We start from the raw sequence: 12,728 nt of genomic DNA on the forward strand, positions 1-12,728 counted from the left end.
CTTAGATAAAAAAAAAAGGAAACATGCAATGTATTAAAACCGATAACCAGTTCCTCATTGATATATGAAAAATATTAAAACAAAGATACAATTCTCATCACCTTACGTTATGTTTTTTACAATCTAAAATTGAATTATATCCCTCCACCAATTCAGTGGTATGTAGATGGAGCTGCTGTAGTTATATGTTTTAGTCGTCGTCGCATTGTCTATGGCTTTCCTCTCCCTCTCCCTCTCCTTCTCCAGGCCGAGAAATTAATTCCAGGAAGCGAAGAGCACGTCTCCCATGGGTTACTATAATTAGATTTAAACAGATAACTGTCAGGTACTAACACTTGCATATTTAAAGTTTTAAGCAAACCAGAATAAAAGATACAAAATGATCGGTTTCCTGGGATAACCTCCATTCATCTTGTATTTTGGATTTTTTTCGCTGTCACTGAACATTACGGTATTGTTTGTATTGCTCTATATGTATATATAATGATTGAATGTGAAGAGGAATTTTCAATGTACTTAACAGACAGGATATCTTTACCAAGTAATAGTTTGGAAAATAGCATCCGATGTTTCATAAAAGCATTGCATGATGGTACAAAGAAGCATTATGGTGTATGTTATTGCCTTACCTTGGTGAAGGGACGTGGAAAACGTCGCGCTGAATGGGGTCAACGTCTAAGTTCTCACACATAATCTTGGCCAGTTTGACTTTTCGTATTTCTTGCAGCTGAGCTGCAAAATATACAGAATTGAATACAAATATCAAACCCATTAAATGCATCAAACCAAATTTTTTAATTTATTAAAATTATTCTTTAACGTTGCTATATCTACAAGTTTTGGTAATTTCGGTATACCTGAGCTGAAACCTTCCACTCCTCTGTTCTCGTACCAATATCTGTCTCCGTCCTTCAGGTCCTTGAATTGTTGTCCAATGATGCAAGAAAACACTGGACCCACACTAGCGCCATCTTGTGGAATTTCGGCTATCCCGCCGGCGTATACATCGATATCCTCAACGTCACTGCAAGTGAACGTTTTCAATGTTTTCAAGGTTTCTTTGGAAAAGTTTACTTAAGGTTTAAGCTCACACAAACTTTTGTAAAGGTGAAGCTGATTATATCAAGTCGCAAATCGGCATGAACGCTCAAAATTATATTATACATGACTGTATCAAAAATGTAAAATTGTTTGGAACAATATGTACACCTAGAAAGGTAAAAAAAAAAGTAAATTAAAAAAATTTCGGATAACATTTTTGTGTCACTCAGAAACGCTTTTTAGCACTAGAGTCACACAAGTTAGGTTTCTCTCAATTCACAAACGATTTCTTTAATCTAGGTAATATGTCTCCAAGAATAGGCTATAAATCTCTTTTAATCATTACATGCATGCAATACTTGCATAATAAGTCATTCGATTTTTAAATTACGTATACAAGCACTACTATGAATAATTTTTTTCGTAGTATCAAATAACAAGAGAGAAGCTGTCAATGTAACAACATCCGGCTTTTCCTTTGTGTGAATAGTACCCATAATGCAGTTGTGAATCATGTATTGATAAATACGACCTACCAAGAGAAATGGGGTATTTTATATGAAATTTTATGTTAAAAAACAAAACAAAAACAACTAAAGATCATCAAAAAAATTTTCAAATGTCAAAACCAAAACTGTACGAGGTGTTACATGTAACCACACAATATGGTACCATTTAGGTAATATTTTGTCAAGAATTACTAAGTTCAACAGCACATCTCGTATTTCCCCCATAAATTATTTAAAAAATCAAAATAATATACACATCTGTGATACATGTACAATTGATTTGCTCAAAACAACTTTCTATCTTTAAAACTGTAGGAGGCATTATTTGTATAATAGCTAGGGGTATCCTTTTGGCAGCCGCCATTTTCCCGTAAGTAAAATATATAGACACGAAACATTTTTTTTTTTTTTATCAAATGTAAGCTGCTAAAAATGAAAAATAAAACAACCGTAACAGTTTTAGAATACCTTTACCTGTATAATTCAGCTAATATATTTTTGTGATTATCACTGATGTCTTGTAGATCGGGGAAAGAAGTGGCCACCGGAAGTCCGCACCATTTCCGCCAGGCGTTATACGACGGAAGACCGTGATCTCTTCCTCTTTGGACATTTAAAGCTCCGAGATCTAAGCCTTTGCCTTCCGACTCTTCAAATAGATGGTCCCTCACTGCTTCTTCAAATTGGCTAGTAATGAATAATTAAGAAAGAAACTATGCCAAATTCACGTTCAGTTATATTTTTAGTATGTCTACTACTATTCAACGATTCGACTGTATGGTCAACAAATTAACCACCATTATATCTACCGAAAATTTTAAGAAATGATTTATTTTACTCTAAGTTATTCTTTAGTTAAGAAAAAATACCCAGTATATTTTACATTTTAAACTTAAGTATTTTCCTGATGCTTTTAAGAGCTTTTTTGTAAAGGAGATCTAAACAATCTAAAATAGTGCCGGCCATGTAGCCCTGTTCATTTTAAAAATAATTATTATCATCAATTCTAATAACGCTACCTGTCTGTTTTCATTGAATTGGAGGTAATGATGAACCGCGCTAAGTCAGGCACCAGCCGCCCTTGTTGTGTAACCAACATGTGAGGATCCTTAAACGTAGACTCCATGGGAAGGGGACGTAACCGAGTCATGAAGTCACGGAGAACGTAGGCCATAGTGGGCGGAATCTGAAAAGATTGACAAGTGTGTTTGTGATACATGTGGGCGGAATCTGAAAAGATTGACAGGTGTGTATGTGATACATGTAGTGGGTGGAATCTGAAAAGATTGACATGTGTATATGTGATATTGGGCGGAATCTGAAAAGATTGACGGGTGAATACGTAATATCGGGCGGAATCTGAAAAGATTGACAGGTGTTCACGTGATAGTGGGCGGAATCTGAAAAGATTGACAGGTGTACACGTGATAGTGGGCGGAATCTGAAAAGATTGACAGGTGTACACGTGATAGTGGGCGGAATCTGAAAAGATTGACATGTGTATATGTGATATTGGGCGGAATCTGAAAAGATTGACGGGTGAATACGTAATATCGGGCGGAATCTGAAAAGATTGACAGGTGTTCACGTGATAGTGGGCGGAATCTGAAAAGATTGACAGGTGTACACGTGATAGTGGGCGGAATCTGAAAAGATTGACAGGTGTACACGTGATAGTGGGCGGAATCTGAAAAGATTGACAGGTGTACACGTGATAGTGGGCGGAATCTGAAAAGATTGACAGGTGTACACGTGATAGTGGGCGGGGTCAGAAATGTTTGATATGAATACACGGAGAGTTCAGAATCTGCAGTTATGAAAGTTGGCGTCATTAGCAATGATTGACATGAGTTTATGTAGCTTTTGATATTTCTTGTTCTGAACAGGTGTCTACCTCATATCAAATAGGGTCCCAAATAATTCAAATAATGTTTTGATCTGTAACATTGCTTTCCTGTAAGAATTTGGTTTCTTTTCACAAATTTTAAAAGGTATATGTTTATAATTTCAGGTGATTTTCTGAAACTAGATATTCTCTATTAGGATAAAGATATAATTATTCACTATTTATCTCCTCTAAAGCGCTAACCTCCTGAGGACCATTCTGACCTACATTGTTAAATCCACATGGAAGTTTGTAAATTTAAGCGTGCGTTCGAAAAAAAAATACATGTACACAATATAGCCATTGTGTCTTCTTCAATACATTCACTGGTTTTGACCTGTCATAATATTGATATAGTTTGAACAACATTCAGCCAAAAATATAAATTACATAAAATATAAATCAATTTCTTGATTTTTTTATCGAAGAAAATGGCATGGTCTCCAATTTGAGCAACCTACTTGAAAGTCCTTGATTAAGTTCAGAAATAAACTGTGGCATATTAAATGACACGATTCATTGCCGTGCTTCTATAGAGAGAAGAACGTGCATTGTAATGAAAGAAGATGACACCAACATAGTCTGCCCAAATGCATAATAATATGTGATCTTAACATCTTTTTGTAATATTGTAATCAATATTTTGTATAATGATTACAATCTAATTAGATCTTTGATCCGCTCCTAATAGATCGGTACACAAAGATTGTAATGATTCAAGTTATATCTCACTTGTTTAAACAGTTCCTTACCTGTGAATGACCGAACCGAAAAGCGGCCGCGTTGAAGACATTTTTTGTAGCCGGGTTGATACTACTATCATAGCTGTAGCTAAATCTCTTCCTTTTTAGTTTCAGGTTGTACTTGACAAGGTCTTGCTCTTGGAGAATGCTGGGTAAAAATTCGCCGTATGTAATTTGTTGGAATAGGGCCCCGATAATCTTCCTCGTCTCCTGGAACAAAGTATCTGGGTCCCAATCCGGCCGGACTTTCCGGAGTTCCTGTACGATCCGGTTGTGTTCCCGGACAAACATCAGATGAGTTACCCCCAGAGAAGGAACCACATTGGCCCGTTTATCACCTACAGGTAATATAAAACGTGACATATGAAACATGATACATGTATATTATTTAAGCTCTCTCTCTCTCTCTCTCTCTCTCTCTCTCTCTCTCTCTCTCTCTCTCTCTCTCTCTCTCTCGTCTTTTTTCGATGATATATTTGTGTTTAAATATATCTAATTACTTTGGTCTGTTTAAGTCACAATGATGTACACTGCAAAAGTCTGAATTCCCTACAAAATAGTGTTATCTCTGACCTGCTTTTGGGCAGAAGTCGTCTTTATTGGTCAATTTACACGAACCACCTCCAGCGGGCAGAAGTTCTCCCTCCGACGTTAGCAGTCCTCCTATATTAAAAATTTAAAAAAAAATTATCTCTTCATAAGTAAGATGTTCAAGATACTAATTCGGTTATAAGACAAACAATTCGACTGCGTACTTAAATGGATGTAACAATTGTGCAGACATCACAGAAAAGTGTTATTTTGGCTCTTCTATACCTAAATTAATTTTAATTTTCGATCGATATATATTCTTGTGTGCCCATATTTCGACAGCATTAATCTATTGATCTTCTTTATAAAACAAGAGGCCCATGGGGCCACATAACACACCTGAGCAACAATGGGCGCTCAAAAGATATTGTGCCATATGGCCCTCGGTAGAATAACAAAAAAAATAAATATTGTAAAGTATTCGAATTTTACACTTATGTTTGCATACACGTAATCTTTGACATTGTACCTTCATGAAATACTGTTTTTACACAGAATAAGAAAATCCTACGCAAGATATAAAACTAAATATTTGGTAGGGGTACACTCTTATATAACTTCTAATTCTCTGTATTTTCGTTCTGCCCCCCTCCCCCACTTAATAAAGCAATCAAAATATATGAGAGCATATAGGTACATTTTCTTCCTCACTTACTAACTAGTTATTGTATTTTTTTTTAAATATAATAGTTATTGTATTTTATCAAAAAAAATCCTACATGTATATATTTGAAGAAAATTGCACCTCAATGCGCTCAATTTCTCAAATTAAAAATATTCAACAATTTAATTTGTCTTCTCCATTATAATTAAATGACTGTTGTTTATCTCGCGTAAACTCGTGACTTTTATAACTTTACTCACACTTGATTGATAAATACACTGGAATGAACAATGTTGTCACGTGACATGTTAAAGAGCTATACATATCAATGTTACCGTATTGACAAGCACATCACTCTAATTTACTATGGCCCACCCATTATTTTCATTTTTATTCAAAAATAACAAATGGCTACAAACCACGATAATTTTCCGCTGTAATATTTTATTTAGGAATAGCGATAATTCTTTTATCCCCGCATCAGAAATGTGTCAGAACTATGGAAACTGTTTTAACGATATCGTTTTTATTTACTCACATTTCACATTATTCGTTGTATAAAGAGGGGCCCCAGAGAGTAGGTATATACAGCATATCATTCTTTGATTTTTTGTGTACAAGTATTTGACATAATTCATATACAATTTCTAAAGATCAACCAAAATTTCAGCGTCAATTGTAGAATTTTAAGCAAGACGAGCTCAAAATTTTGCTAGGTTTGAGTCATATTTTGTTCACGTGAGTTTATTAAATTCAGCTTAAGATTTTTAACTTGGCATTTCCTATTCGGCATTTAAAATGGAAAAAAATGAATGGCCTCAGATCTGTGTACAAACATAGAATTGTGAGCAAATCTCTGTATCTTGCTTATAATTCGAAACTTAACACTCAAATATGGTAAGTAAATAGAAATTGTAAATAATTTAACACAAGAAACATGCACTATAACAAATAAAGAACACAATTTATTTTTCAAAACGAATCATATACATGTATATACCTACATATTTCCGTCAGCGATAATAAACTCTATTTAAACTGAATAAACTCGAGAAATTGCTGAGCATCTCAACAAAACATATTGCATTATTCTACCATTACGCAAAAGATGATACCGAATTACCGATAGCCTGATTGAATTGCATTTTAGTTCCTTCTTAATACATCAGATGTTGCCTAATTTGCGCAAGTAAACAGTAAACTGTTTGATTTACCGTAGTCTCTGTTTGATTTGATACGTAAAAGTCGGGAAATACAAGCGACAGTTCCCAGGTAAACGCAAAGCATAAATGAAAACGAAGCGAAAATCACAACAAGCTAACACCATCGTCATATGTGAAAACTGTCAACGCATTAAACTATTTAGCCTCAATTTACTTCACAAAATTGGCAGTAATATATTTTGCATACATGTATTTCAAAGATTCCCTTCGTACACGAATTGTTGCACAACAAACAAATTCATCCTTGTCAGATCGACCCGTTTATCATATAGTGTCATGGCTGCTTTAAACAAAGAACCTCGTTTTAGAATTATTGAATACGAGTCTTGGTAAAATGGGTAAGCAAACCCAGGCCGGGGCAAAATAAAAGCCGGGGCAGATTGGCAATCGTCAATTCCAATTACGCATTATTTTGCAGCAATATTTACAGCGAATACAAATATACTACTCAGTAAATATCTTGAAATTTTAATGAGATTGGCAGATTAATAACTGTCAATCTTTTGTTTTGCCCTGACCCGGTCATGCCTACCCATTTTACCAAGACTCATGGATGCTATAAATTGCTTGAAACACGCATTTTCTTTCTTATTATTTTCGTAATAACTCAGATTTGAAACAGAATAAGCCCATAATTTTTGCAAGTTATAATTTCCTTTCCATAAGGATTACTTATGCTAAATTACATTGTATTTGACGCAGTAGGTCTTGAGAAGAAAATGCACCCCCCCTTTTTCTTCAGTTTCGATGTTTTCTCCGCTTTGAATGAAGATCTGTCTTTCGTTTTTGCAATTTATATTTGCCTTTCCATAAGAATTGCTTTACAGACGGACAGATAAACGGACGGCCGGACGGACAGACGAACGGACAGACGGACGACGGACAAAATGTGATCAGAATAGCTCACTTGCTAAAAATGAGCAATAATTTTGAAATATTAGACATTTATCATAAATATCAATCATAGCTTGCTGATTAACCTTTTTACATTTCGTTACTTCAATTTACAAAGAACAAATCTATCTACATTTTTACGGGTGAAGCCACTACTGGATCCTAAATTCGACGATTGCACTGAATTGCCTTGATAGTTTAATTTATCTTCCCAGAATAAGTCGTTTTTCATTAATGAAACTAATTCTTTACAGACGATACATCATAGGGTTCGTCATAGGGCTTTAAGTTTCATATTACGGCGATTTGAATTCAGTGTAAAGGTGGATTAACAAAGTTTGCTGTTTTTTGTTGGAAAAAAATGATATATTGATTTCTTGTTTGAAGTACATTTCAATAAATACTGGGCCCGTTGATTGCTAGTCTAACTGTCTACCATAGTATCGTATGCATACAGAATTGTTCTTGTTTCTGTGAAAACGAACAGGATGTAAACAAAAGAAAATTGGACCCTGTTGATTTTAGGACCTTCGACCTACATAATAGTATTGTTCACTCATTCAACGAAGCCATTTGCTAACTAACCAACTATTTTCAATTTCAGCTCTTCCCTTTAAAACATTTTCCAATCCCAATAAACTAGTCTTTTATGCAGCGGTATTTTATTTCCTGCGAGAGAATGTTTTTATTTTTTGACATTTTTGGAATACTCAAATAGAAGTAAATACAAAAAAGGCATACTCTCCGTGATACAAATGCTTTTAAAAAATTAAACGACCATTTACCTAAACTTCTATCCATAAACACCCCATTACACAGTCACCAATCAAAAATATAAAGTTCGTCCAAACAAACAAAACAACACACACTGCCTGAAAGCAAGCACCAAGTCCACAACAACTCCATCCCTCCTCAGTCCTCACACACATGCTGCCCTTTTAGAACCATTTTAACAAGACCTTGGGATATCTGTAGAATGTAACGATCTATTTCTCGCGTCAAAACAAGTTAAAATAAAACTGGTTTCAAGGGCAATATACACCGATTGCGTAGTCTACGCTCAAAAGCCAGACATATCCTGTTGATTTCAAAGAGCTATGATGGCTGAGTGGCCTACAATAAAATACACAGATCGACGTCACATTGCCGTTTGAATCAACTACCCAAAGTCCAAGCTCTTGTTGAAATGGTTCTACTAGTTTGATCACCATTCCATATAATATTTGCGTTGATTTTTCAATATCTTTTACCGTTTTTTTGGTATTAATTGTTGTTTGTATAATTTTACCGGTTTGTGCGTCCGCAAGCTCCGCCCACTTTTCAACCGAGTCTCCGTACACGACCCCGGCGTCAATGAATGATGTTTTTTCGTTGGTCTGTTCTCGAGCACCTGTTTTAGAACAGTATCTATATTTGTTTACTATCATAGTGTTCTAAGCTGTATACATGTACCATTTGAATGTTATGATGCAAGAAATGTTATAAAGACCATTAATTTCTGAAAACGTATACCCTTTAAGTGTGCTAAAAATTTCATTTAAACATTTGTTTAACATATAAACTTTGTCTTATGCATTGCTTTGCCCATTAGCATAATTTTATTACATTTAAAAAAAAGCTGCTTTAACTTACATGGGTCGTTTTTCAACAGTCAAATCAGTAAGCAGACGAGTATGAATTTTCGAGAATGTATTATTTGATTTTTTCGTGGTAGAGATGATGAACATCACAACAGAATGGACGCAGTGTAATATGTAACCTTATCAGTAAAGATTGCATTGGTTTTCTAATATTTGGATTACTTGATAAAGTCTTAATTACAATGTTTTACAATGTTATGTTCTTATGGTAACTCTAAAACGAATTTGTTTAATGTCATTAAAGAAAACAAGAATGATGAACAGGTTACGTATCAAATGTATTCAGTTTAGGCTTTAATTCAATCAAATAGCTCCTTAATTTTTGTTATTAAACAAGTAACATATAAAAATAAACAAACAATGGATGTTCATGAAATAGCTTGTATAGTTGCGAAATAAAATCGATTTTTTCTGCATACCAGCTTGACATGGGTCGGACGCGGATCTAACGAATTCCATGCAGGAGTGTGTAAAATGAGGGTCGTCTGAAGGGATAGGTATGGTGAAACATTCTGGCCTGCCAGGGGTATCAGTGGAAAGAGAAAACAGTTCAAAGTAATGGCAACTTCGATAACACATTAAAAATATTGACATTTTACACATACTTTTTTATCGGGTGTTAAAACACTTATATAAGGTACTGATGCAAACCTTTATTCCCAGATATTTTATTTTATAATCAGTCTAAATTAGATTTTGAAAAAAAAATATGTATCAGGTTTATATAAATTATTAAGAAACCAAATATAAAATGATATATACTATATATAAAATTGATAAAATGCCAAATGTATTTTGGTACAAAAGGTAGCAAATTTTTTTTATCTTACTCTTGTCTAAGGTATAGTATCCAACAGTATCAAATAACCAATTTTTGTTAGCATTTTGCTTTAAATGTTTACAAAAAAGTCAAACTTAAAAAACCCCAAAATAATTCATTAGGAAATCCATGTTTATTTGAGCTTTTGTGTAGGCTATTAATATTTCAAATTCAATATAAATTTTTTTTATACAAAAAGTTTAATCAATTCATATGAAACAACTTGATTTAACGTTCATCTTATAAATTTATATATGCATACTTGAATGATATTATAACCTATATAAGAATACCAGACCGAATTATCTGTATATCGTGAAGAAATCAATTTATAAATTAGTCTTTAAAATGATTTATCATAAAAGGATCTTCAGACCATTACGCATCCGACGGGTACAAAGAGACACATCTACTGACTAACTCATTAGGCAATGTGTTTGAATTTAGAATCACAATGGTCAGAGCCGACCCATATCTACCTATAAAACGTTACCTGCTCTGTGCACTCTCTCCACAACATATGATTGGGGAACTGTCATCCTTGAAGAAAAAAATACATTTTTATGATATTATTTCAACTCACTTTGTTGAAAATGTTGTAAGCTATAAAGCAGTATATATAACATAGGTGTCTCCTCATTTTACTAACTTAAAACTGATTGACTGATTGTATGGTGAAGCGGTGATATCCCCTTTTATATCACAAATGCTATGCGAAACAGAAATATGGTAAATTTAACGTTTTTGTAGACGCACAGTTTTATTTTGTATTTGTTTTTTAATACAAAATGATTCCACATACAGGAATATTAAAACAAAGTTGGCATATTCTACGTTAAAAGAGTGTGTATTATTTAAAAAAGCGCCAAATATAATTATAGTTATGTTCACTTGTGTCATGGGTGTAGCGACAATATCATGATCAATGAACTGTCCCCAGGCCATCACCATCAGGGTACGGGCGTGGTCCGTCTCCGTACAGTCTCCTGGGGCACGGAAAAGTTTGTTACTGATGAGTCTCGTGCTAGGAAGCTTGTCGCCATTTTTACCTGTCGTTCTAGGGGAGTTAAGTTCTATCAATAAAAGAAACGAAGTGAGTGAATCACTAAGCGTTTAATGATGATATAGAACAAACATATAATACAGTGTATGAAAAAAAGGATAGTAAAAATAAACATGATTGAATTTTTGTAAAGCAGATCACGTGTTACCATCGTCATATTGTGCAGGTTGATAGCGAGGCTGTGGTGTCACGGCGGCGCCCCATAAAGGATAATCTAAACTGTTACAACTTCCGTCGGCTGATCTGTAAGCACTATCCTTATACTGGTCGCAATTTATCTCCATCGGACAAAGCGCAGAGCGAAGATATCTTTGCACTTTTGTATCAGAGGTCACCTCTGACAGGCTCAACCCAGTTCTGAAATAATTGGAATGTTACTAATAAATTATTGATTTCGTTTTGTATCAATCTCTGAAACATACTTATAAAAGACTTACAAAATCCTTCTTATCAGGATATTTCAATAGAATTTGAAAAGGAAATGATCTTGTAAAACTCACTGTTCCTTTAGACGCTTAGCTACTTCAGTAGACAGCAAACCAATTTTTGACAGTCGTTTGGCTTCTTTTGTAAGTTTTGTTAATATTTCTTTCGTATTCTTGGATTCTGTTTCATTATCATCAAGTCCTTAAACAAAATAAAATATAATCATAAAAATGATAACTACATCGTAAACTGGTGATTTCATAACGTTATAGATTTAACATAATAATAAAGAAAGAAGCATATTGACGACAACGTAAGAATAGTGGGAAATGATGAAAAACAAATATAGAACGAGTCAGCTTTTACCATTTTCTTTGAGTTGCCGGAGTCCAGTCAAAATGGCGTCTTTCACAGACGGACCAAAATCTTTATTTTTCCCTTCAACTGCGCTAAATAGTAACGAACCGAAGGCAGCAAAAAGCAAGGTAACATGTGGGAATTCTGCAAGAAACATTTAAAAAAGCACAAAGTAAGAATTAGTCAGCATCACATTGAAGGAATATGATCCAGATAAGTTGACCATGAAATTGTATCTTTTATGGTAACTGGGTATGTAAATAGTCAAACATGAACTTAGCAACCAAGAGTCCAAAGTAAACTTGAAGGACATTGATCAGTAATACACAATAAGATTAAAGACTCAAGGAAATACTATGACTGACAACTATCTTGATGCGCGTGATAATGTGGTGTTAAGCAACATTTATTTAGATGCAACGAGTATACTCAGTCCTTACATCATTTTACCGAGTGCATATAATGTCCAATGACATAGAGATACCGTTTGCAACTACAAAATCCAACAGTTTGATTTTAGCATATTTTTTTAATAATACAAGGGTTGATTCAAAGTATTTTCTTTATAGTTTATTCCCAAACTATGCAAGTACAATCGTAACATAAAAAAGATGAATGAAATTGGAAACTCAAGTAACTAATAGTTTGAGATGATCTGGCCAACTATCCTTGACCTCATTTTCTTATCGTATGCTTAATGAATGGGCCGAGTAGATGTCAACATTCCTTAACCATTTAATGTATTCAAACAATGATTTTGTAGAAGATAAAATATACTGAAATCTGTTGATATAAAAAAAATTGATTCAAAGTAATGTAACTCGATGAAACGGGACACTTATCGTGAGTGCTGTACTATATAAAACAATGTTAGTCAAGGACTAAATTATGAAGTTTTGAGATAACGCTAATATCCGGAAATTCCGCCTCCT

General features: G+C 34.1%; 1 protein-coding gene across 1 annotated transcript; it reads right to left on the reverse strand.

Moving 5' to 3' along the window:
• Window positions 1-11,917, reverse strand: LOC128162520 (eosinophil peroxidase-like). The gene is made up of 14 exons (XM_052825755.1): window positions 11,806-11,917; window positions 11,514-11,640; window positions 11,162-11,370; window positions 10,842-11,023; window positions 10,444-10,490; window positions 9,550-9,647; window positions 8,779-8,880; window positions 4,752-4,841; window positions 4,188-4,516; window positions 2,570-2,736; window positions 2,025-2,237; window positions 858-1,024; window positions 630-732; window positions 1-294 (listed from the first exon to the last, which is right to left on the reverse strand). The coding sequence occupies exons 3-14, from the start codon at window positions 11,295-11,297 to the stop codon at window positions 210-212; spliced, it is 1,719 nt and encodes a 572-aa protein (XP_052681715.1). The 5' UTR covers window positions 11,298-11,370; window positions 11,514-11,640; window positions 11,806-11,917; the 3' UTR covers window positions 1-209.
• Window positions 11,918-12,728: the final 811 nt, after the last annotated feature.

The sequence above is a fragment of the Crassostrea angulata genome, chromosome 9 (genome assembly GCF_025612915.1).
Source record: "Crassostrea angulata isolate pt1a10 chromosome 9, ASM2561291v2, whole genome shotgun sequence".
Taxonomy (NCBI): Eukaryota; Metazoa; Mollusca; class Bivalvia; order Ostreida; family Ostreidae; genus Magallana; species Magallana angulata.

Bases quoted from the DNA above. Each gene is read 5' to 3' on its own strand.
- LOC128162520 (XM_052825755.1), bottom strand. From the start codon at position 11,297: ATGGAGATAAATTGCGACCAGTATAAGGATAGTGCTTACAGATCAGCC. The intron at 2,737-4,187 runs GTAAGGAACTGT...CAATCTTTTCAG, and splicing joins TTCGGTTCGGTCATTCACAG to ATTCCGCCCACTATGGCCTA. The intron at 733-857 runs GTATACCGAAAT...TATATTTTGCAG, and splicing joins AGTGGAAGGTTTCAGCTCAG to CTCAGCTGCAAGAAATACGA.